Raw genomic sequence first — 26,632 nt, forward strand, 5'->3', positions numbered from 1 at the left:
GGGGAGGGGAAGCCAATGGCGTCTACTGGATCAAAGCCAGGCAGGTTGCTAAACACCCTCAGTACACTGGACAGCCCTCACAAAAAAGAATAATCTGGCTCCAAATGCCAATTGTGCCAAGTCTGAGAAACCGTGGAGCAGAGGAACAAACAATGTCCTGTATAATTTCACAGATTGCTCCGTCTGCTGTATCAGCAATGGACAGAGAGGCCCAGGTAGTATGGGGAGATCATCCAGGAAGCCACTGCAGGGACCCAGCTCACAGATGCATCTACAGCACTCAGTACGACACCTAGCACATCATACAAATGACTCAGCTCCTACTGATCACTTGCCTGTTCTGTGCTCCCAGTTAGGGCTATGCTGGGGCTGGCCCAGAAGGGCAGGGTGCTGACCAGGATCCCCAGAGCTTGATGCTAAGAGTCAGGGTAAGACTAGTAGGTCAGCCAAGCCTTCCCTTCAGCATCTGACAAACCTGCTGATGCCCACAGAAGACTTGGGGCACAAGTATTTTTAATCCTGCCTCTGGTATTTGCTCTGCTATTTTCAGCAAAGCCCAAACACAGCTGACCCCATTTCCTTTCTGCCAGAGAAGACTTGCAGGATCTCTTGCATCCCAGCAGCTCTTTCTCCTAGACAGGTTGCAGACAGAAATCCATCCTGCATAGGGGCTCCAAGTAACCCATACATTCATTACCCTGGGTGCAGGGTAGGCACTTAGGAAAGGCTGGCTGTTTCCCAACCTCCGGGGAATGTGGAATGAGGGACAAGCCCCGCCACTCAGGAGCTACAGTGGTTCCCAGTAACCTGCTTACCACACTCCCCATCACTCCAGTCGCTTCTGAGCTGGTTTCTGTAATAGCACTTACTCCTCCCCAGTGCACTCTGGCACTGCCACTGACTGATCCTACCACAATACCACTGTTGTGCTACTCCCTTGCTCAACAGCTTTCAGTAGCTTCCTCTTACCCCACACAACACATCCAGCATCTCTGCCTGGTTTTCAAAGACTTTCACAATCTGGCCTGTAACCTCCAACTTCCTTCTCAGCTTTCTCTTTCTTATCTCTTTTCTCTCTGTCTCTCTCACTTACAGAAGATGTCTCTCCCATTAGACCTCAGAGGCCCAGTATCAGATCCCTGCCCCACCACATACTAGCTATGTGACCTTAGGAAAATAATGCAACCTCTCTGAGTCTCACTAAAAATTGGGTTGATATAGGTACCTACTGACAAGTTTATGTGAAGATTAGCTGAGATAATATGTGGAAAGCGCTAGTACTTATGGTGCAATAAGCACACAGCGAGCGGTGGCTCGCCATGGGGAGGGGTCTTCTATATTTAGCCCCACCCACCTCCAGCTACACCAAACTCTTCTGGCAAAGCCCCAGCACATACAAATGTACAGATCAGAGTCAACATTCAGAAACTTAATTGGCTGTGTCTATGCTTACATTTTTGCACACTGTGGCTTTGTTTTTTTAACTAATAGCTACAGTCCGTATTGGGGTTCCTAGCTCTTCAGATTTTCACCTGCTAAACCCAAAAGGTAAATTATACTCATTTTTATTCTGTCCTCAGAACCAGTGATTCATTGGTATAGCAATCTTTTTTTTTGACACCGAGTCTTGCTCTGTCACCCAGGCTGGAGTGCAGTGGCATGATCTCGGCTCACTGCAACCTCTGCCTCCCAGGTTCAAGCAATTCTCCTGTCTCAGCCTCCTGAGTAGCTGGGACTACAGATGCCTGCCACCACGCCCGTTTAATTTTGTATTTTGGTAGAGACGGGGTTTCACCATATTGGTCAGGCTGGTCTCGAACGCCTGATTTTAGGTCTTGGCCTCCCAAAGTGTTAGGATTACAGATGTGAAACACCATGCTTGGCTGGTATAGAAACCTTTAAACAAGGCAATGGTCCCTGGAGGAGAGAGCAGCCACCCACAACAGAAGACCAAACCAAGGCCATCAGAAGTGAACAAACTATTAATACATTTGCGCATACCCACTGGTAAGGTGTTGTACCTGGAAGTCAGGTTAGATGACAAACTGGGTAAAAAAAGAGAGTGTCACAAGTTAATCAGCACTGCCCACAACACCAGGACAGGCCTGCAAGCCTCGGGACCCAGTTGCAGGCTTCTGGTCCGCACACCTGCAAAGGCATCAGAGCAGGCGCAGAGCCCAAATGCAAGTGAGGACGCTGTCCAGACAGACCAAGAACCACCCGGGCCACTTCAGATGAGCAGGGTCAGCCTGGGCCAGGAACAGTCACTGTTAATTATGGATTGCCAAGCCCTCCAAGCCCTGAGCTGCCATGTCACCACTTATCCCCTCTGCTCCTGTGTCTGCGGAGGTCAGAGGAGGATGTATATTGGCTGACTGAAGCCGAGGGAGGGAAGCATTTGTGAGAGCTGGTGCGGGGGCAGCCAGGAGGCTGGGGGAAGGAAGGGAGAAGGAGGATCTGCCTCTAGGGGGCCATAGTGGCAGGCTCACACCTAGAGCACTGTGCTACCCAGCCACCAGATGGACACTGCAGGCATCACCAACATGAGCCAGAATTGGGAAGCACAGTTAGTGCCAAGCTGCCCCGCTACCCAGTTCCCCTCCTCCCCAGCTCCCTGGAGGCACATGGGGGCTTTCAGGACAGAAAACAAAAGAGGCCCGGGAAACAGGACAGGCAGCTTTAAGCTACTGAAGGGAGCAAAGAGGAGGTAATGTGGCTTCATTCCCCACACTCTGGGAGCTGGAAGGGGTCCCAAGAGGCCAACCTCAGTAAGAAAGGGGCAGAGCGGAGCTTGGGCCAGGAGCAAACACATGGTCCAGAGGCCACAGAGGCAGGATCCAACTCTCACAGGTCTGAGAAGAACACGAAAGGGGCTGGGGACTGCTTCGGCCTGAGTAGGGTGGGGTACCAGGTCACACCATCCAGGCTCTTAGGTGCTCACGGTCAGAGAGAAGTCCCACTGCTCAGGAAAGAGGAGATTGCAGCCTGCCCTCCCAGCTGACGGCTGCCCATGACTCAGCACACAGTGCACACACCTTCAGATGGGCCCCATGTGGGTAGGTACTGCAAGTTTGTCACTCTCCCAGAGCCCTGCACAGGAGCATCTGGCCAAGGTGCTGCTTCTGCTCATGCATTTGCCCTCTACTCCCATCACCATGCTCCAGTCTAGCACATTTGTCCATTCTCTCCTTCTGTAGGGTCTCGCTCCCTTGATCTCCAGTACAGTGTGTGCCTCCTTGCCTGGACCACCCCCACCTGCTCTTCACCAGCCCTGTCAGCCCTCACATCTCAGGGCAGAAATCTCTTCCAGACACCCCGAGTCTGGGAGGGTCACCCCTTCCACGGCTCTGCCATGGTATCATGTGCTTTCAGTGTCACTGCCTGGTTTCTGGTGGTGCAGACAAGAACCTCATCCAGCTTCCTACCTGCTCTATCCCCCAGGCCCTACCCTCGCTTCTGGCCCATAGTGATGGATAGAAGAGAAAAAAGGTAAGAAAAGCTATGTGTCAGCCTACGATGGCTACTATTTGACTAACAGAAGTTCCAGAATGAGAAAAAGTGATGAAAGCAATTAAAAATTTTGCCAGAGCTGAAGACAGGAGTCTTCAGATTGAAAGGGGTAATCAAGAATCCAAAATGATAAATTTTTAAAGAAACAGCATTGTGGAATTTCAGAAACAAATTTCACAGATAAAGAGAAGATCCTAAATATTTCCAAAGAAAGAAAACAGACCGCAAAGAATCAGGAATGAAACGGCATCAGGTTTTTCAACAGCTATATTGGAACCCAGAAGAAAATAGCGCAATGGTCTTCAAAAATCTGAAGGAAAATGATTGTCAACCTAGAATTTTCTCCTCAGCCAAACTGTCAATTAAGGCTGAGTGCAGAATTATAATTTTTCAGACATAAAAAGACTCAAAACTTTCTTCTCATTTACCCTTTTTCAGGAAGCTACTAGAAGAGGTGTTCCAACAAAATGATGAAATACACCAAGAAAAGGAAGACCTGGAACTTGGAGGTAGGCCCCAGAAAGGAAAATTTCAGGAAAACAAAGAAACTCAAAGACAGAAATCTTCAGATTGAAAGGCGCACTGAAAATACAGTCATGCGTCACTTAACAACAGGGATATGTTCTGAGAAATGCATCATTAGGTGATTTCATCATTGTGGAAACAGCACAGAGCATCCTTTCACAAACCTAGATGGGCAAGCCTGCTACACACCTAGGCTACATGGTAGGTAGAGCCTACTGCTCCTTGGCTACAAGCCTGGGTAGTATGTTACTGTACTGAATATATAGACAACTATAACACAATGGTAGATATTTGTGTATGTAAACAGTTTGTGTATATTTGTGTATAGAAACAGTTCAGTAAAAATACGGCATAAAAGATAAACGAAGGTCATCTGCATGGGGCATTTACCATGAACGGAGCTTGCAGGACTGGCAGTTGCTGTGGTGAATCACTGAGTGTGTAGTGGGTGAATGTGAAGGCCTAGGTCATTAGTATACAGTACTGTAGACTTTATAAACACTGTACATTTAAGCACGCTAAATTTATTTTTTTTTTAAATTAGCCAGGTGTGGTGGTGTGTTACTCAGGGAGGCAGAGGTGGGAGGATCGCTTAAGCCCGAGAGTTTGAGGTTACAGTGAGCTACATCGCCCCACTACACTCCAGGCCTGGGTGACAGAGCAAGACCTTGCCTCTTAAAAAAAATTTCTTCAATGAAATGAACCTTAGCTTACTGTATATTTTTTACTTTATAAAATTTTAAAGTTTAAATTTTTAACTCTTTTGTAATACTTAGCTTAAAACACAAACACTGTACAGCTGTACAAAAATATTTTTCTTTATATCCTTATTCTATAAGTTTTCTATTTTAAAACTTTCAACTTTTTTTTTTTTTTTTTAACTATTTAAACTCTTAAAACTAGCTAAAAACTAAGACACAAACAAACAGACTAGGCCTGCACAGGGTCAGGATCATCAAGACAACTCCAGGCAACAGGAATTTTTCAGTTCCATTATCATCTTTTTTTTTTTTTTTTTGGAGACAGAGTCTCACTCTGTTGCCCAGGCTGGAGTGCAGTGGCGTGATCTCGATTCACTATAACCTCCACCTCCTAGGTTCAAGTGATCACCCTACCTCAGTCTCCCAAGGAGCTGGGATTATAAGTGTATACCACTATGCCCGGCTAATTTTTGTATTTTTAGTAGAGACAGGGTTTCGTCAGGTTGGCCAGGGTGGTCTCGAACTCCTGACCTCAAGTGATCCGCCCGCCTTAGCCTCCCAAAGTGCTGGGATTACAGGCATGAGCCACCACGCCTGACCGCCATTATCATCTTATGGAACCACTGTCATATATGTGATCCTTTGTTGACCAAAATGTCTTTATGTGGTGCATGACTGTATTGAAAGGCCGTGGGAGGGTACAGTGAGAGTGAGAGATGGTACAAAGGAAAGTATGCCAAAGAAAAATCTGAGGTAGTTATTAACTCCAGATAAAACAAAGTTGAAAAAGAGACATAATCGTGATACAAACAGTCTGACTATGCAGTAAATGTTATTTCCATAATTTTAACAACATGAAGACTGAATACGTATAGGCCCCAAAACCATGATAACTATTTCAAGAGTGGATATGGATGGGGAAAAGAAGTGTGTTTAGAGGGGTGGATGACAAGAGAGCTGAATCCTCAACTACCGTAATAGATAATCCAAAGGAACTAATTGAGAAATAGCAGTGTAGATAAGCATATTGGTCTGAAAGATAAAATATAAATTTCTATCTGCAGAACAGCAAAAAGTAGTTGCTTCTGGGGAACAGGCATGGGAACTGGGAAGGGATGGGGAACATATACTATTTTTCCTTGCAAGCACTATTTTATTTTATTTTATTTTTATTGATTTTTGAGATAGAGTTTCGCTTTGTTCCCTAGGCTGAATGCAGTGGCGCAGCCTTGGCTCACTGCAACCTCCCTCTCCCGGGTTCAAGTGATTATCCTGCCTCAACCTCATGAGTAGCTGGGATTACAGGCACCCACCACCATGCCCGGCTGATTTTTTGTCTTTTAGTAAAGACAGGGTTTCACCATGTTGCCCAGGCTGGTCTCGAACTCCTGAGCTCAGGCAATCCGCCCACCTCGGCCTCCCAAAGTGCTAGGATGACAGGTGTGAGCCACCATGCCCAGCCCCTTACAAGCACTTTAGTACTATTTGACTTCTTGAATTATGCACACACATGACTTTGAAAATGTTTAATGTTTGAAAAAGCTTTTGAAATAAAGTTTATGAACAAAAAGATAGACTTTGGCACATGAACCATCAGTCTCTGTAATCATTAACTACTACATTCCCTTACCCTCTCCAAAACAAAACACCACCTTCAACATTTCAGGTATCTCTAATGCGAGTTCCTATACGATATTAAAAAAGAATAAGACAACAGTATCCTAATCCTAATCCTCAACATCCTCCCCAATTTCCCACCCTTAACTTGAATTTTTGAACAGTGGTATGCTGGTAAACGTTTAATAATCCATTCTCTGGGGAAAAAGTCCTGATTTGTAGCATTTGCCAACGTCTATGGTGTAAATACTCCCATCATGGCTGATTTCCCACTGTGTTGTCCCTGATCGTGGAATTGGGAAGAAATGCCCACAATCAGCTCTTGCAAGCCAGTGCAGGCTGGCTTCACCAAGCCACTGCCTTTGGACCACCCTAGCCTTATCGGCCTCCATGCTTTCCACTGGACCTAGAGCACAGGAGAGATCTGAGCATCTTCAAAGAGCTTTTAGTCCACAGGGGTATGTACCAGCAGAAGTAGATACAGGAAAGAAGTGGTTCTGGCTGCAGGGAAGGGGTTGGGAATTTCTCACTTTCCTTCCCTTCCCCACCGGCCATGCTCCCACCTCCCACAGAGTTACCTGTTCATTGGTGACTCCTGGGCGCAGAGTTCCGTGCTTATAGTCCTCCAGCAGCTGCACAGCCTCTCTGAGACGTCTCTGCAGAAGAAAGAAAGGAGACATTGAGGGGCACAGATCAAGGGCTCCTGCAAATTTTTCTTTTGTGGGATTATATCAGTATCAAATACTGCCAGCGCAAGGCTTCAGGACTGCCCTCAGTTCATGAGACACACAAAATCACGAAGAAATACCACCTAAATGTTCTTACATGGCAGTTTAAAAAATGAAGTAGAGCTAGCTACGTGTGCTCCCATGGTCATCTCCCCAAGATATTTTGTTGAGTGAAAAAGCGAATGGCCAAGCAGTATGATGCTGTTTGTTGTACCAAATAAACAACACACACGTATCAAATAATATTTCCTATGTGAACATTTATATATGTCGATGTATCAGAAAAGTCCTAGAAGGAGAACAACCAAACTGGTGGCCGGAATTACCTCAGGGTAGGAGGAAAGGGCCAAGACTTGGCAAGGGGTATCATAAGGAACTTTAATCTTAATGTAATGTTGAAAGCTTTTAGGCCGGGCGTGGTGGCTCACACCTGTAATCTCAGCACTTTGGGAGGCCGAGGCGGGCTCATCATGAGGCCAGGAGTTTGAGACAAGCCTGACCAACATGGTGAAACCCTGTCTCTACTAAAAATACAAAAATTAGCTGGGCATGGTGGTACATGCCTATATGCCCAGCTATTCAGGAGTCTGAGGCAGGAGAATCACTTGAACCCAGGAGACGGGGGTTGCAGTGAGCCTGGGGGACACCGTAAGACTCAGTCTAAAAGAAAGAAAAAAAAAAAAGGAAAGCTTTTATAAGGAGGGTTTTTTCCTTTCTTTTTTTTGAGACAAGGTCTTATTTTATCAGCCAGGTTGGAGTGCAGTGGCATGATCTCAGCACACTGCAGCCTCAACAGCCCAGGCTCAAGTGATCCTCCCACCTCAGCTTCCCAGGTAGCTGGGATTATGGACACGCGCCACTGCACCTGGCTAATTTATTTTTTGTAGAGACAGGGTTTTGCCTTGTTGCTCAGGCTGGTCTCAAACTCCTGGGCTCAAGTGATCCACCTGCCTCAGCTTCCCAAAGTGCTGAGATTACAGATGTGAGCCACTGTGCCCGGCCAGGAGAACGTATTTAAGTAGCACTTATATAATTTCTTTTCAACATTTTAAAAACACTGGCAGAGATTTACCTACTAAAGTACATATGGCTACAGTAACTGATGGGGAGAAAGAGAAAAAAAGGATAAAACTGTATGATTTTTTAAGTCTAAAAGCTAAAGAGACAGTAACAGTGACAGAAGGTAGCCTTTGTCCCCACCAAAAGACTTGTGCAAGAATGTTCATAGCAGCAGCATTTATATAGCCCCAAACTGCAAATAATTCATTGTAGAATGGGTAAGTAAACAGCAATATATGCACACAATAACTATTACGCAGTAGTTAAAAAGTAAATTATGGGCCGGGCACAGTGGCTTATGCCTATATATCAGCACTTTGAGAGGCTGAGGTGGGTGGATCCCAAGGTCAGGAGTTCAAGACCAGCCTGACCAACATGATGAAACCCCGTCTCTACTAAAAACACAAAAATTAGCCAGGCATGGTGGCGCCCACCTGTAATCCCAACTACTCAGGAGACTGAGACAGGAAAATCACTTGAACCTGGGAGGTAGAGGCTGCAGTGAGTTGAGATCACACCACTGCACTCCAGCCTGGGCGACAGAGCAAGACTCCGTCTCAGAAAAAAAAAAAAAAATTTGCCAGGCATGCTGTCGAGTGCCTGTAGTCCCAGCTACTGAGGAGGCTGAGATGGGAGGATCGACTGAACCTGGGAGGTTAAGGCTACAGTGAGGTGTGACTGTACCACCACACTCCAGCCTGGGTGACAGAATGAGACCCTATCTCAAAAAACAACAGGCTAGGTGCAGTGGCCCACACCTGTAATCCCAGAACTTTGGGAGGCCAAGCAGGTGGATCACTTGAAGCCAGGAGTTTGAGACAAAATCCCCATCTCTACTAAAAATACAAACAAATTAGCCGGATATGGTGGTGGGCGCCTGTAGTCCCAACTACTTAGGAAGCTAAGACACGAGAGTCGTTTGAACCTGGGAGGCAAAGGTTGCCGTGAGCTGAGATCGCACCACTACATTCCAGCTTGGGCGACAGAGTGACACTGTCTCAAAAATAAATAAATAAATAAACAACAACAGCAAAAAAACAATAAACAGACAACAGTGACAGAAGGAAGCTCATGTCAAGGCCCAGATGAGGGACCCAGACACTAAGGAAGCCCAGCATGGGGGAAGAAACCCAGTGAAGCTGCCGTGTTCCCCTTTTGATAGAGAGATGAGACTCGCTAGGCACAGGAGTGCAGAGACCTCAACATAAACCCCTTAGTCTAAAAGAAGAATGTAGCCTCAGGAAGGGCCCTCAGTAGCGCAGACAGGGTTTTCTGAACTGGCTGCCAGAGTGGGAAATGAAGAGCTACCTCCTGTACCATGGCAGCACGAATAACTGCCAACACAGACAAACCAGTGAGGCCACCCTCGACCCCACAGGCCTGCATGTGAAGCACCCACATGTGAAACGCTGTGGTGGCCAGCATTGGTCTAAGCCAGGCCTGGCCCAAGACAGAACTGTAGGCAGCCAGGGGGCCAGGAACACTTTTCTTACTTGAAATGGCCTGAAGTCTGAAAAGTACTGTCCCTCCCCTTCCAAACATGGAAGGGTCTAGCAGCTCCTAGATTCTAAAGAGCCCCTTCCTGGATACTGTTCATTTCCAAAGTGGAGATAGCTTTGTGGTTGTTTTTATTTTTTTCCCCATTGTACAAGTAATTCATGCTGTTTAAAGAAAATATCAGGAAAAAAAGTGGAAAAGTACAAAAAGTAATCTTAAATCTGTAAACATATCCCTAAGATAACAACTCCAAAAGTGAGGATGATTTTTCTTCTAGACATAATACATTTAATCAACAAAATTGGATTGTGTTATTTGTTTTAACTTGCTTAAGGTCACACAAATAGTAAGTGGGTGATTTAGTATTTGAACCAAGTTTAGTCAGACCCTCACTCTGCACACCCCACCACACACTCCTTCAATACCACCAAAGCCTCCTAGTGATGCAGCGAGGCCCCCACCCCTAAGCCTGCCCCTCCGGACCTGGACAATGAATGCTCTACTTTCCAACGCTGAATGGTGAATGGCCCCGTGTTCTCATTATTTTTGCCACTCCAGGGATTCTCCTGAGTTCCTATAACAACCTGGCCAGATTCCATCTTACTTGACACAGTCATCAAAGGGAGCCCTCCTGACAAAAGAATAAATTCCAAAGAGCCCTAATCTTGGCAAAGGGCATGGGTTGAGAGAGAACGAGATCCAAGGTTCCTGCAGACAAATCTGAGGGCCCAGGACTGAAGGAAGCTGGAACCTGCCTCTGAGAGCTACAGGCTGGCCTTGGACCTTACGAAACCTCTGTCAAAGGCTGAGGGGCTGGGGCCCCAGGCCTGTGGGACAGGCAAGGCCCTAGGCCACCTGTCTGGACAGGGCCCTGAGGCCTGGCTGTTCTGGGGGCTGGTGTCCCTGCTTCAGAGAAAGGGCCTATATCACAGACACTTGGGAAATGGGAGGAGAGTCTCCCTGTTCAAACCCTTCACACGCCCCTGGACTGTGACACTCAGCAGAAGGACCCGGGTATTTGAGGGGTGGGGAAAGCTGGGAGATTGGTGGCAGGGTGAACTTTGCAGGAAGTCTTTTCAACCAGGAACAAACAGGCACCAGCTCCTGAACACAAAGGCTGTGAGGGGCCCCGGCTGGGATTAGCGGGAGGACACAGCCCAGGCTGCTGCTTCCCAAACACTACTCCATCGCCAGCCTGCCAGCAAGTGTCACCATGAGAGTCCCTCCATGTATTTGAGAGGCGTGTGGTCTCCAGAAGATCCCTCTGGAGGGGTCTGCACCCAGGAGGTCAGCTCCAGCAGCACAGAATTTGAACAGAGGAGAATCCTGGCCCCAGTGGTCCTGCCTCAAGGCCCCGCCTGAGGGGAAAGGGTGGGAAGAGGGCAGGATACCCCAATGGAGGGGAATGGGGACAGAGGGACAAGGAAGAAAAAGGGACACAAAAAGGAAAGCTGAGGAAGAGTCATCCGAAGCAAAACTCATCTTTTCTTGGAGAGACCATGCCCTGTTCACATGGGATGTGGATAAGATTACCCCTTTGTATGTGCACACCCTAGAAACATGGCGGCCATCCCCTCTCCGAGAAAACTGGGGCCAAGAGGGAAGGGTACTTCCTTGCCCAATATCACAGAGTGGGTGAGTGACACCTAGAAATCCCAGGAAACCTCAACTCTAGTTCCAAGCCATTTCCATGAGACATCCACACAGAAGAACCTGCTGTACTCATGGCAGCAACCATCTCCCAAAGAAACCTCAGCAATGCCCAAAGCCCCCTAGAACTGATGGCCTTTGAGGCAGGGCACCCCAGGCTAGAAAAAGAAATGGCCTCTTTTACTCTCAAAGCTGAGTCCAGCCTAACACAGAAAAAACAAACATACTTAGAGGAAGCAGGTACAGCTGAAACATGGGCCATTTCAAGCAAAGCAGAGAGTTTGGAAGCTCCAATGGTTATAGAACTAAAAGACTGTGGCGGGGGTGCTGGGGGGATGAACTGGCAGTGGGGCATGCAGGATAGCAGGGAGGTTATGTTCCACCATGTCTTGATGGTTCAGTAGCTGACTGTTCTCACCGGGCCAATCTTGCACTGCTGAGGGCAGGGCCATGTATCCTTACCACGGCTTGACCATTACTAGAGTCACCTCCAAGCAGTGGGTCTTGGAGGCCAAAGGTAATGGTTACATGCAGGCAAAGTCCCAAGCCTTCCTCTTGTCTTCCCTCAGCCATCCCCAACTCCATGTTCCCATCCAGCAGTCCTGGAACTCCCAGGGTTCTACCTGTCTGTGCTGCGATGGGTCCTTGGCTCCCATCAGCCAGGAGCCCACCAGAGGCCCAAAGAAGGGGAACCAGGGACATGTGGCTTTCCCTGTCCTAACCTCTAGTCACCTTAGGAGGCCGAGTGAGGTAAACTGATGCAGTTCCAGCAGCATGACAGGAAAGAAACTGATCCACCTATCCCAAGAACTTTAAAAACAACCATGGCTTCCAGCCTGGCTACCCAACTCTTGGAATTTACTCTAAAATGTAAACTTAGCAAAAACTAAGTGATATGTTGGCTGGGTGCAGTGGCTTATGCCTGTAATCCCAGCACTTTGGGAAGTTGAGGCAGGCAGATTACTTGAGGTCAGGAGTTTGAGACCAGCCTGGCCAACATGGTGAAACCTCATCTCTACTAAAAATACAAAAATTAGCTGGGCATGGTGGCACACACCTGTAGTCCCAGCTGCTCGGGAGGCTCAGGCAGGAGAGTCTTGAACCCGGGAGGTGGAGGCTACAGTGAACCGAGATCATGCCACTGCATTCCACCCTGGGCAATAGAGCGAGACTCCATCTTGAAAAAAAAAAAAAAAAGTAGTATGTCTAAGACTATTTTGTCCAGGAAGATAGGAAACAACCTATCTGTTACACCAATAAGTCTAATGGTTTAATGGGATGGTTATTTATGCCACAAAACTTGATTTTTAAAAATAATAAAGACTTGGTATAGTCCCAGCTACTTGTGAGGCTGAGATGGGAGGATCTCAAGCCTGGGAGGCTAAGGCTGCAGTGAACCATGATCACTGCCACTGCACCCCAAAAATTATTTTTAAAGTTATAAAGACCTCGAAATGAAAAGAATAAAAAGTTTATGTTCAATGTCATAATTGCCAAAATGTTTGCAGATGGACAAGAACTTGAAGTATATAAGGGTACTGACAATGGGGATGTTTTAAATTTAAAAATTCCTTTAAAGATTTTAAAGTTACACTATCCAGCGCTGTCTAAAATACATTTTTTCTTTTTTCTGTTTGGTTATTTTTTCCTTTTTTTTTTTTCTACAATTCATTTAAATGTACATCCTCACTTGCTGCTATTGGGACTATAAACATAAAATCTTGGGACAGGCGTGGTGACTCACGCCTGTAATCGCAACGCTTTGGAAGACCAAGGCGGATGGATCACCAGGTCAGGAGTTCAAGACCAGCCTGGCCAAGATGGTGAAACCCTGTTTCTGCTAAAAATACAAAAATTAGCCAGACATGGTGGCAGGCACCTGTGATCCCAGCTACTCAGGAGGCTGAGGCAGAGAATTGCTAGAACCCGGGAGGCGGAGGTTGCAGTGAGCCAAGATTGTACAACTGCACTCTGGCCTAGGCGACAGATCAAGACTCCATCTCAAAAAAAAAAAAAAAAAAAAATATATATATATATATGTGTGTGTGTGTGTGTGTATGTGTATACATATATACATATGTATATAAAATCTTGGTACAGGTTGGTATAATCTGCAGGACAATGATATGGTTTGGCTGTGTCTCCACCAAAATCTCACCCTGAATTATAATAATCCCCCCATGTCAAGGGCAGGGCCAGGTGGAAATAATTGAATTATGGAGCAATTTCCCCCATACTGTTCTCATGGTAGTGAATAAGTCTCACAAGATCTGATGGTTTTATAAATGAGAGTCCCCCTGCACAAGCTCTCTTGCCTGCCGCTATGTAAGATTTGACTTTGCTCCTCCTTCACCTTCCACCATGACTGTTAGGCCTCCCCAGCCATGTGGAACTATGTGTTCATTAAACCTCTTTCCTTTATAATTACCCAGACTCAAGAGTATGTCTCTATTAGTAGCCTGAGAACAAACTAATACAGTAAATTTGGAAATATTTATCTAAAGTCTTTCATCTGGATATTCCACTTCTAGAAATTTATCCAAAGGAATTAAAGAAAGTACAGTGAGATTTTTGTATGAGGATATTTACTGCAATATTATTTATGAAAAAGACTTGAAACCACCTAAATGGTCAACAAGAGTAAATAATTAAGTTATAGAATAACCATGTGATGAATTATTATGCAGTTAAACACATTTTGAAACATTTCATGACATGAAAAAATGCTCATATATTCATAGATAAAAGTATATACTCTAGGTATCATGGATACCATGGATATCCATTGCTATATAATCACGTATGACATCTATGTATCATGTATATACACATATCATGCATATGTACATATGATTCCCTATATTTATATAGAGATATAGATATATACATATTATATCAGTCATCCCTATTTTTTTGTTTGTTCTGTTTGTTTTTGAGACAGAGTGTCTGTCACCCAGGCTGGAGTGCAGTGATGTGATCTCAGCTCCCTGCAACCTCCACCTCCCGGGTTCAAAATTCTCGTGCCTCAGCCTCCTGAGTAGCTGGGATTACAGGCATGTCCCAACACACCCAGCTAATTTTTGTATTTTTAGTAGAGAGAGAGTTTCACCATGTTGCCCAGGCTGATCTCAAATTCCTGACCTCAGGTGATCCAGTGCTTCAGCCTTCCAAAGTACTGGGATTATAGGTGTGAGCCACTGCACCCAGCCAGTCATCCCAATATTGTACATATACATGCACCAAAATGTTAATGTTGATTATTTCTAGCAGGTTGGATGATAAACAGTTTTTTGTTTTCTTTAGACTTTTATATGTCTTCCAGTATTTAGGAATTACTACCAGAATCACATCACATCAGGAAACACACAATGTCAGTTTGTTTTCAATTGTTAGGGATGCTAAGTTTGGTCATCTTGCTAAAAGGTGTCCACCATTATAAATAACATTGCAATTAATACCCTTGTATATAAATCTCACTGTACTTAATTCCTTTGGATAAATTTGTGGAAGCAAGATTTCTGAATGAAAGACATTTTAAGGTTCTCCATTATAAAGGTACCCTTTCTCCTTTGTAATTGCTAAGTAATCCGCAGGGTGATACTTTGAAAGCAAATGAGCATTCGGTTTCCCAATAATATTTTACTCTTTGGAAATAGTATTTATTCATGATCTTGGACAGAATCAGTTACTTCACTGAGAGTTACTAAAGGTAAAAAGAAGAGTTTCCTCATCCACATTTTTAGTTTTACTATGTTATCTTAGACTATCTGTGCTGCTATAACAGAACGCCACAGACTAGGTAATTTATAAAGAACAGAAATTTATTTCTCACAGTTCTGGAAGTTGGAAGTCCAAGATCAAGAACCAGCATTTGGTATCTGGTGAGGGCAGCATTTTTCTTAAGGGAGGAAGGCTGTTCCTCAACACGACAGAACGGCAAGAGGGCCAAACCCTGTGTGAAGCCTCTTTTATTTTTTGAGACAGGATCTTGCTCGGTCACCCAGACTGGAGTGCAGTGGCATGATCACAGTTCACTGCAACCTCAACCTTCCAGGCTCAACCGATTTGAGTAGCTGGGACTACGGGTGCATGCCACCACACCCAGCTAATTTTTCAAAAAATTTAGCTCAAACTCCTGCGCTCAAGTGATTCTTGACCCTTGGCCTCCCAAAGTGTTGGGATTACAGCTGTGAGCCACCACACCTGGCCAGGCCTCTTTTACAAGGGCCTTAATTCCATTCATGAGGGAGGGACCCTCATGACCTAATTGCCTCTTAAAGATCTCACCTCTTAATACTATTACATTTGGCATTAAGTTTCAACACCTGAATTTTGTATGGGACACATTTCAGCCATAGCATCTTACCCTGCCCCCACAAAATTTATGTCCTTTTCACATATATTCATTCCATCTCAGTAGCCTCAAAAGTCAGTCATTCCAGCAGCAACTCTAAAGTCTAAAGTCCAGAGTCTCATCTAGAATCCTCTAAATTAGATATGGATGAGACCCAAAGGTGTAATTCATCCTGAGGCAAATTTCCCTCCAGCCATGAGCCTGTAAACTCAAACAAGGTACATGCTTCCAAAGTACAATGGTGGGACAGGTACAAGACGAATATTTATCTTCCAAAAGGGAGAAGTATGAAAATAAAAAGGAGTACCAGGTCCTCGGTAAATCTAAAATCCAACAGGGCAAACAACATTTGATCTTGAAAATCATCTTTGATTCCAAGTCCTGCCTTACCAGACACACTGGGGCAGGAGTTGGGCCCCCAAGCCCTTGGACAGCCCCAACCCCATGGTTTTGCCAGACAGCCACGCTTCAGCTCTCACACACTGAGGTTGCATTCCTGCGGCTTTTCCAGGCTGGTGCTGCATGCTGGTGGCTCTATTGCTCTGGGGTTGCAGAGACAGCCCTATCCCCACAATGCCACTAAGCATTGCCCAGGTGGAAACTGCAGTGGCTCCACCCCTGCAGCAACTCTCTGCCTGGGCCTCAAGGCTGTCTGCAACATCCTTTGAAATCTGGGTGGAGGTAGCGCCGCAGCCACAGCTCACACACACACCTGCAGAGTTAGCACCACATGGATGCTGCCAAGGCTTACGCTTCTGCCCTCTGGAGCAGTGGCTCAAGCTGCACCTGGGTCTGCCTGAGCCACAGCTGGGGTGGCTGAGAAGCAATGTGCCAGAATACAGTGGGCAGAGACAAGGGGCAGTGAGCCCTGAAGTCCCATAGACACTCTGCACCCCTCCTTAGAAACTTCTGCCCCTCAGGAGAATGGCATAAACCCGGGAGGCGGAGCTTGCAGTGAGCTGAGAACCGGCCACTGCACTCCAGCCCGGGCGACAGAGCGAGACTCCGTCTCAAAAAAAAAAAAAAAAAAAAAAAAAAAAAAAAAAAGAAACTTCTGCCCCTAAGGTCTTGGCACTCTGGGTCTGTGATGGATGTGGCAACCTCAAAGATCTGAAATGCCTTCGGGGGTCTTTCTCCCATTGTCTTAATGAATAGCACCTGGCTTCCTTCTAGCCATACTAATCTCCTTATCAAATGGTCACTTGGCCACACTGCTGGCTTTTTCTCCTCAACATAATTTTTTATTCTTTACATGGCCAGGCTGAGAATTTTCCAAATATGTATGTTCCGCTTCCCTTTTCATTATAAATTCTACCTTTGAATTGTTTCGCTCTTCTTATATTTTACTAGAAGCAGTTAAGAGAAGCCATGAAGCATCTGAATGCTTTGCTGCTTAGAGATTTCTTCTGCCATATATCCTAGTTCATTGCTCTCAAGTCCTGCCTTCCATAGGCATAATTTAGCCAAGTTCTTTGTCACTGTAGTAAGAATGGCCTTTCCCCCATTTCCAGTACCTTGTTCCTCATTTCTGTCTCATGCCTTATCAGAAGGGTCTTCACTGTCACTATCCCGTAAGTTACTTCTAAAAGGAAGGAGGCTTTCCCTACGGCTCTTCTCTTCTTAGCCCTCACCTGAATCGCCTTTAATGCTCTGTTCATGGCAATGAGACTTTTTCCAGCACTTTTTATTTTGATTTTTTTTTTTTTTTTTTTTGAGATGGAGTCTCGCTCTGTTGCCCAGGCTGGAGTGCAGTGGTGCAATCTCGGCTCACTGCAACCTCTGCCTCCTGGGTTCAAGCAACTCTCTGCCTCAGCCTCCCGAGTAGCTGGGATTACAGGCGCCCGCCATCACACCAGGCTAATTTTTGTATTTTTAGTAGAGACGGGGTTTCACCATCTTGGCCAGGCTGGTCTTGAACTCCTGACCTTGTGATCCACCTGCCTCGGCCTCCCAAAGTGCTGGGATTACAGGCGTGAGCCACCACCCCCAGCCTTCCAGCACTCATTTCAAAACCATTCCAGCCTCTACCCTTTACCAAGCTCCAGAGCTGCTTCCACATTTTTAGTTATTTGTTATAGCAACACCCCACTTCTGTGGTATCAATTTCTGTTGTAGTCCGTCTGTGCTGCTATAACAGAATACCACAGGCGGGTAATTTATAAAGAACAGAAATGTATTTCTCACAGCTCTGGAGGCTGGAAGTCCAAGATCAAAGAACAAGCATTCAGTGTCTGGTGAGGTCTGCATTCCTCAGAGGGGAGAAATATTATGTCCTCACAGAGAAGAAGGCAGAAGGGCAAGAGACCCTAACAGCTGTGGGAAGCCTTTTTTATAAAGGTCTTAATCCCAGTCATAGCCTAACCATTGCGTAAAAGCCCCCCCTCTTAATACTATCACATTCACCATTAAGTATGGAGTGGACACATTCAAACCATAGCTTATGAACTCACAGATTTTTTTTTTAATTTGATGTGTTACAATCCATTGCTGTTTTTCTTAACGCTCAAATTGCCCCAATGCAGCCAAAGGATTTCCTTTTAAGCCAGTTCCTGTGTCTCCATCATTCTTTGAGCACTTCCTTGCTTTCTGTAGCAACACTTGCAGCCTCAGACCTGGAATTCACCATTTAAGAAGCCCTCATTCCTTTTTGTGGATAGCGGTATGCAGAAACCAAGATCTGGGTACTAAGTGTGTTCATAGTTACTGTGGTGTCGTAAGTTCTAGGCCCTTTCAGAAAACAGAGGCAGAAAATTAGAAAATATTAAGAGAGAGAGACAGTGTATGTGTGTGTGTATGTGTGTGTGATGAGTGCATATTGGTACCTCCAATTAAAATACAACATCACATAGTTCTGTCTTTTCCCCTACTCTATATTTGTATCTCTGATCTCCCACAGTGAAAATACTGGTTCTCCACATCAGTATAATTATTTATTCTATCCTATAATACACCCCAAATAGTTTCAGATTATGACACGAGTTCTAGTATTCAATTGTTGCTATTAATACTATTTCAGTTAGTTTTCTATGCCCTTCATGATGATAATCTGTCAGCCATTCATTTCCTTAAGTAATTATTGAATTCAGGATAGCAAATGCCTTCCATCTTTGGTCCATAATTCAGATGTCATACAGCCTTGCCCTTAGAGATCTAGATCTAATTCCCTGGCCTACAGAGAAAGCCAAAGATTTCTCCCTTTCGCTTCTGTAAGCTCCCGGTGGTTTCCTTCATTGAAAATAATTCTGCACACACTGCACCCTGGCAAGGAGACTCACAGCCCTTCAAGATTCCCCCAAATGGCCAAGCACTGTGGCTCATCCCTGTTAATCCCAGCACTCTGGGAGGCCAAGGCAGGTGGATTGCTTGAGGTCAGGAGTTCAAGACCAGCCTGGCCAAAGGCAAAACCCCATCTCTACAAAAATACAAAACTTATCCAAGCGTGGTGGCATGCACTTGTAGTCCCAGCTACTCAGGAGGCCGAAGCATGAGAAGTGCTTGAGCCCAGGAGGCAGAGGCTGCAGTAAGCCAAGATGCCACTGCACTCCAGCCTGGGCAACAGAGTGAGTGAGAGTCTGCCTCAAAAAAAAAAAAAAAAAAAAAAAAAAAAAAAATCCCCCAAATAATCTCTTGCAGAGATTTCACAAACCAGGCATATTTTGATGACAGCTTTCCAGGAATTATGGTAGAAGGAGTAACAGTGCAAATTCACAGTTCTCACAAACACAGTCAGCATCACTCATCTCAAAAGAGCCCCCAGCCACACCTCACTGCGGCATCTCTTTATTGGTCTTTCAGCTCATCCCAGTATTATGGTCTCCTTCCCACTGTTTTTTTTTTTTTTTTTTTTTTTTTTTTTTTTGAGACGGAGTCTTGCTCTGCCGCCCAGGCTGGAGTGCAGTGGCCGGCTCTCAGCTCACTGCAAGCTCCGCCTCCCGGGTTCACGCCATTCTCCTGTCTCAGCCTCCCGAGTAGCTGGGACTACAGGCGCCCTGCCTCGTCGCCTGGCTAGTTTTTTTTGTATTTTTAGTAGAGACGGGGTTTCACCGTATTAGCCAGGATGGTCTCGATCTCCTGACCTCATGATCCGCCCGTCTCGGCCTCCCAAAGTGCTGGGATTACAGGCTTGAGCCACCGCGCCCGGCCCTCCCACTGTTTTTTTCCTCCTCTTCCTTCCCTCTCCTTTCTCCATTTAGGATCAAAATGCACCATTCTTCTCCTCTGTGAAGCAGAGCAACCTCCTCCTCCGAAGCTTTGTTCAAGGCATTCTTAGAACAAAGACAGCCTTCTTCCTAAGAAAAATTATAGTGAATAAAATTTCCTCTGCCTTATTACACATACAAGGGTTGGGATCTTTTTAAAGCATGGTCAGTTATAAACTACAAAGAAGTACCTGCAAAATTCCCTCAAGAGGAGTTTCTCCATTGGTTCAGCTAATGTCCCTCAGAACCAGGTCACCAGATGGCTCAAGCTACCTAGGATCTTTCTACTTCTGGACCCTCCAGCTTCCAGAGCCACCTCCTCAAGTCCTCATGACCTCTACTGCTCTCCCATCATCACAGACAAATGGGCTCATCCAAATTTCCTCCAGCTAAGCAGCAACCACCCCACATTCCCTCCCAGGGCCCTGGGAGGAAAACAGTATTTATAAGCCATGGTCTGTGGACTGACTCCAGCATTGAGGAGGAACCTGGCCCTCCCAGTGCCCCACAGCTCATGGGAGGGACTCAGAGGCCTCTAATTTCCCATTGCATTGATGGAGATGACCTCACTAAATAACCTGCCTAGGCTAGAGCCAATGAGGGGTATGGCCACTATCTTGCTAGCCTAGAGGTCCCATTCAGGGCCCTTCCAGACTTTTTAAGGCTAGAAGATCTTCTGTTGGCAGAAGCTTTCAAAAAGGCCAGTACATAGCCTGGAAACAATCCCTAACGGGGATACAGTGCGGAGGAGGGGTGCAGATCTTTCTAAAAAGTCTATCTCAATCTCTGATGAGGGAAAGGAACATTGAAATTTGAAAAATATTCTAAAATTGGAGTTGCCTTCATTATCTTCTAGTCAGTAAATATTTAAGTTGCTTTGACATTTAATAGTTTTTTTCAGGTACGAAATTTTAAAAATTTACTCATAGGAGAAACGGGTCAAAAATGATTGAGTGATGTAAAAGAATATTGGGGTCTTTCAAAATGCAAGAGTTGAAGAATAAAATTGTAGTACAAGGAAGAGAGTAGTGAAATGAAATGGTCTGAGAATGGGAGGAGGAGGGACTGGGAAAAGGGACGGGGGGGCCCTCCTGGCACAGGTAGCATGCCGTCCCGTAGCTGCTCATCCATCACCAAAACCCCTGCCTGTTCATGGTAATCTGGGAAGCAATGAAATACCTCCCTGTTCCCCCGTCTCCCTCTACCATGTCTCAATGTGCCTTGAAGTCTACCATTAGCACTTCTATCCTTTACGTCTCGGCTGACTCCTCCACCAAATACATGGCATTTCTGTTCAGATTTTAGGACTGCAAATGTGTCTTGTTTTGCACAGTTCTAGAACTTTCTAGAATCATACATTAGGTGGGCTAGATAAGTAGTTTCTCTAGTTTTGTGCTCTTCCAACTTTTTATGTAATTGCACTAATTATTCCTTGATCACTTCTTAGGAGAATCCAGACAGAGCCCAGGCCAGCTACTAAAATACCTATGCCCTTTGTCCTTCTGAGATGCAGTAGGAAACCACCTGTCAGGGTAATTCCCACATTTCATATTACCGGGCTGCTCCCCTGGACATGAGGGGCGATGGCCCTAGGCCCAGATGCCCAGCAAGCCTTGTGCTCCTTCTATCATGTCTTTTCTCTCCCAGAGCTGGTCAACTCCAAGGCTTAAAGCAAGTAACCCAATGTCAGCACAGAGAAGATGTGCAGTGAAGTGCTGCCCACATAAGGGCCAGGGCCAATGCTCGGGCCTTCTGCCATGTAATCTTAGGCAAGTTCCCCAAACTCAGGTTATTTGAACAGGAATGCAAATGGGGTGAGTATAAGGGTCTGGAGACAAGTGTACCCAGGTTCATACCCTGGCTCCATCACTTGCCAGCACCATTTGCATGAGGCTTAACTTCCAGTCTGTCTTTTTCTTCATCTGTAAACTGGAACTTATAATAGCATCCACATCTTAGGGCTGCTTTGAGTTAATCTGATAAGTTAATGCATGTAAAATGCTTACAAATTGCCTTGTTCATAGTACTTAATAAATATTTGACATTTTAGGCCAGGCACGGTGACTCACACCTATAATCCCAGCAATTTAGTAGGCTGATAGGGGTGGATTTCTTGAGAACAAGAGTTTGAGATCAGCCTGGCCAACATGGCAAAACCCAGTCGCTACTAAAATACAAAAATTAGCTGCATGTGGTGGTGCATGCCTGTAATCCCAGTTACTCGGGAGGCTGAGTCACGAGAATCACTTGAACCCAGGAGGTGGAGGTTGCAGTGAGCTAAGAACATGCCACTGCACTACAGCCTGGGCAACAGAGCAAGACCGTCTCAAACAAAACAAAACAAAACAAAACAAAACAAAATTTGACATTTTATATGTACATGTATTCCTACATACATTTGTAAATACATACAAAACATCTGTCAAATTAGCCCGGCGTAGTGGTGGGTGCCTGTAAATCCAGCTACTTGGGCAGCTGAGGCAGGAGAATCGCTTGAGCCCGGGAGGTGGAGGTAGCAGTGAGCTGAGATCGTGCCGCACTCCAGCCTGGGGGACAAGAGTGAGACTCTGTCTCAAAAAAAAAAAAAAAAAATCTGTCAAGTCCAGGCGCTGTGACGCACACCTGTAATCCCAGCACTTTGGGAGGCCAAGGTGGGCAGATCACCTGAGGTTGAGAGTTCGAGACCAGCCTGACCAACATGGAGAAACCCCATCTCTACTAAAAATACAAAATTAGCCGGGCATGGTGGCACACGCCTGTAATCCCAGCTACAGGGGAGGCTGGGGCAGGAGAATCGCTTGAACCTGGGAGGCAGAAGTTGCAGTGAGCCGAGATCACACCATTGCACTCCAACCTGGGCAACAAGAGCAAAACTCGTCTCAAAAAAAAAAATCTGTCAAGACATACTTCTTAGAATGGCTGAAATAAAAAAAGATTTTTAAATTTGACAATAGCAAGTGTTGGTGAGATACTGGAGCAACTGGAACTCTCATCATTTGCTGATGGAGATATAAATTGTACAACCCTTTGAACAACAGTTTGGCAGTTTCTGATAAAGTAAACATATATTTACCACACTTACCATAGGATCCAGCATTCCCATTCTTACTCCTTCAAGAGAAATGAAAGCATACATCCACACAAAGAATGTTCATATAGTTTTATTCATAATAGCCAAAAAACTGGAAAGAATCAAGGTGTTTATCAACAAGTGAATGGATAAATTCTGGAACATCCTTTCAATGGGACACTACTCAGCAGTCAGAAGGGATTAACTACTAATACATGCAATGACACAAATAAATCCCAAAAGCATTTTTTTTTTTTTTTTTAAAGATAGGGTCTCACTTTGTTACTCAGGCTGGAGTGCAGTGGTACAATCACGGTTCACTGCAGCCTCAACCTCTCAGGCTCAAGCGATCCTCCCACCTGAGCCTCTCGAGTAGCTGGGACTACAAGCATGCACCACCACACTCGGCTAATTTTTTAAAATTTTGTAGAGACAGGTCTCACTATGTTGCCCAGGCTGGTCTTGAACTCCTGGGCTCCAGCAATCCTCCTGCCTCAGCCTCTCAAAGTGATGAGATTACAGGTGTGAGCCATTGCACCAGCCTCAGAAACATTGTGTTAAGGGAAAGAAGCCAGATACAAAAGGCTGGATACTGTAGGATTCCATTTATATGACATTCTGGAAACAGCAAAACAATAGAAACAGAAAGCAAATGACTGGTTGACAGGGGGTGGAGACAGGGAGGAACTGATTATAAAGAGGTATGAGGAACATGTCAGGGTGATGAAAATGCTTCACATCTTGATTGTCAATAAGGTTTGCTTCTGTGTCCCCACCCAAACCTCATCTCAAATTGTAAACCCCATAATCCCCACATGTTGAGAGAGGGATGTGGTGGGAGGTGATTGCATCATGGGGATGGTTTCCCTCATGGTGTTCTCATGATAGTGAGTTTGCATGAGATCTGATGGTTTTATAAGTGCTCAGAAGTTCCTCCTCCATTCCTCTCTCTCCTGCCACCTTGTGAAGAAGGTGCCTGCTTCCCCTTCCACCATGATCATTTCCTGAGGCCTCCCCAGCCATGAGGAACTGTGAGACAATTAAACCACTTTCTTTTATTAATTACCCAGTCTCAGGAATTTCTTTATAGCAGTGTGAGACCAGACTAATACAATTGTGATGGTGGATACATGACTGAATATGACGGTCAAAACTCAAAGAACTGCACACCTAAGAAAGGTAAATTATACCTTACTAATCTGATGTTAAAAGCCATTAACAGCTGTTACCTATGGGAGGAGGGAACTAAGTAGGGAGGATGATTAAAGGATACTTTTTTTTCTACTTAAACATACTTGTACTGTTTGAACTTTTCTAATGAGCAAATAATTTATGTACTTGATAATAATTTCATTAAAGTTTTAAAGAATAACAATAATATCTATCTTGAAGGGGTGTTGTGAGATCCAAATGACATAATGTAAAAAGCATACAGCACAATGTATGAACTCAGAGACAGACACATAGATACATAAATAGATAGCTACAGGTAGATAGAATTTGTTACCTTCCTCTCTTACCTCCCACCTCCCCTATTCTTTTCACTTCCCCATCCTCACCCTCCCTTAATGACCCACATATTCTGAAATGACAAGGTACAAAGGCCAAAAGGCCACTGAGGGTGACAGTCATGACTTACCTCAGTGACAAAGAGTGTACGAGGGTCGATGATATCCAAAAAGTGCCTGAAGCGGCCATAGAAGGATGTCTGAAGGGGATGAGAGAGAAGAGTGAACGGATCAGCCGCTGTGCACCCATCTCCAGACACTGGGGAGCCCTACCCTTTATGATTGGGGTCCCCCGGTCCCCAGGACTCCCCATGTGGGTGATAAATGCCAATGAGGCCTCAGAAATCTAAGGACAGCTTTCCTGAGGCTGAGAGTTTTCCAAAGTCAACTCAGAGAGACCACTGAGATACTCAAGGATGGACCCATCTGCTCTTCCAGGTGCCTCCCATTTTTCCCCCTCTCTCCCAATGCCCTGAGATCTATTCTGAGCCTATTAAAAGCTCCCAAGCATCCCTGGACATGTAGGTTGAAGGTGAGGCCCGGCCCCAGCCCTCTCCCAGCCTCCCTGTCTTGCTCAGGACCTGAAGTGACAGAGCGTCCTGCCTGCCCCTCACAGGGTCCCTCCCCAAGGTCCAGCTCTGCCTCCAGGGGGAGGTTCCCAAGTGCAGCTCAAACCTGAAAGCACCAAGCTCACAATCCTCAGGCCCTCCTTCATCCAGAATCCTGTAGCTGCTGAGGTGCAGGACAAGAGGCAGCTCCCCCAACCTTGCCCCAGAGCAGGGGCTGTGGAAAAGGAGGGCTTTGTGCTAAGCGCCACAGGCATTAGAGCACAATGAAAGGAAACCAAGCAACCCAGCTGCTGGGCCTTCTGCCCTGGGGACTAAGCCAGCTGGGCAAAGCCGAGCTCAAGGGGAAGACAGAGGGTGCCAAGGTCGGGGATGAAGGGGAAGCTGCAATCGCTGGGGGTTCATGCCTCACTACACTCTGGGCTCTGCCCCAACTTCCTCCCTAGAGCCCCACAACTCTCCAAGCACCATCCTTTGCACAGTGGAGGAAACAGAAGCCTCCACATTCCCTCCCCTTATTTATTTATTTATTTAGTTATTTATTTGAGATGGAGATTCTCGCTCTGTTGTCCAGGCTGGAGTGCAGTGGTGCAATCTCGGCTCACTGCAAGCTCCGCCTCCCAGGTTCACGCCATTCTCCTGCCTCAGCCTCCTGAGTAGCTGGGACTATAGGTGCCCACCACCACGCCTGGATAATTTTTGTATTTTTAGTAGACGGGGTTTCATCTTGTTAGCCAGAATGGTCTGGATCTCCTGACCTTGTGATCCGCCCGCCTCAGCCTCTCAAAGTGCTGGGATTACAGGCGTGAGTCACCATGCCCGGCCTCCCTCCCCTTATTTAGTAGGACACCAGACCCTGCAGTAAATTCCTGTTCCTTTCCCTTCCCAATAAAGACCCTGCAATAGGCTCCAGGTCACCTCAAAGTATTCCCACACACCAGTTCTCATCCCACCTCCATTTCTCTCCCACCATGGCACCCTACATGAAGCAACCTCTAACCCCTAATGCTGCCCCTACCCAGATGCTGTCTCTCACAAACCAGATCAACCTTCAGTCCATTCCTAATAGAAACAGCTGCCTAACCTCTTATAATCCACACAGCCTGGACCATTTCCCCATTAAAGACATACACAAGGGAGGCTCACAATGCTGTCCTGGCAAAATTTCACCTCTAAGAATGTAGTCTAAGGAAACAATCCAAGATATTCAAAGATCTGGTCAGGTGTATATACCAAGGATATTCACTGCTGCATTATTTACAAAGATGGATGGTTAAATAAATGCTGGTCCATTCATATGACTGAATACTCTGAGGCCTTTAAAACTATGTTTTCAAACATTCATGACATGGAATAATGCTTAAAATTTTATGAAATGCATATAAGCAGTGTGATTCCAACTCAATAAACAAGGGGATAAACAGAGCTAGACAGATACTAAGTGAAAAGCAAAAAGACCAAATGACATCCAGATCCTGGTCCACTAACAGGGACCAGGGTTCCTCAGGAAAGGAGCAGATTCAAAGGCTGGGGTAGGGAAGGTGCAAGATGAAACTGGTACATTTTGTTGCACCAAAAAGTAATGAAGTCTTATCCCTAAAAAATGACGGGGACATGTTAAAAGGATCAACGAAGGGCAGGTGGTACA

General features: G+C 45.7%; 1 protein-coding gene across 30 annotated transcripts in view; it reads right to left on the bottom strand.

Moving 5' to 3' along the window:
• SFXN5 (sideroflexin 5) overlaps window positions 1–26,632 on the bottom strand; it is a 133,387-nt gene that overhangs the window by 93,947 nt on the left and 12,808 nt on the right. For all 30 annotated transcript variants that reach the window (XR_004054294.1, XR_004054306.1, XR_004054302.1 and 27 more), the window contains exons 2-3: window positions 24,550–24,618; window positions 6,932–7,009 (exon numbers count right to left, since the gene is read on the bottom strand). Coding sequence is in view for 12 of the 30 variants with exons in the window: in XM_030920995.1 (XP_030776855.1) it covers window positions 6,932–7,009; window positions 24,550–24,618 (147 nt within the window). In the remaining 18 variants the exon portion in view is untranslated. The remainder of the gene's footprint in view (window positions 1–6,931; window positions 7,010–24,549; window positions 24,619–26,632) is intronic.

The sequence above is a fragment of the Rhinopithecus roxellana genome, chromosome 17 (assembly GCF_007565055.1).
Source record: "Rhinopithecus roxellana isolate Shanxi Qingling chromosome 17, ASM756505v1, whole genome shotgun sequence".
Classification (NCBI taxonomy): domain Eukaryota; kingdom Metazoa; phylum Chordata; class Mammalia; order Primates; family Cercopithecidae; genus Rhinopithecus; species Rhinopithecus roxellana.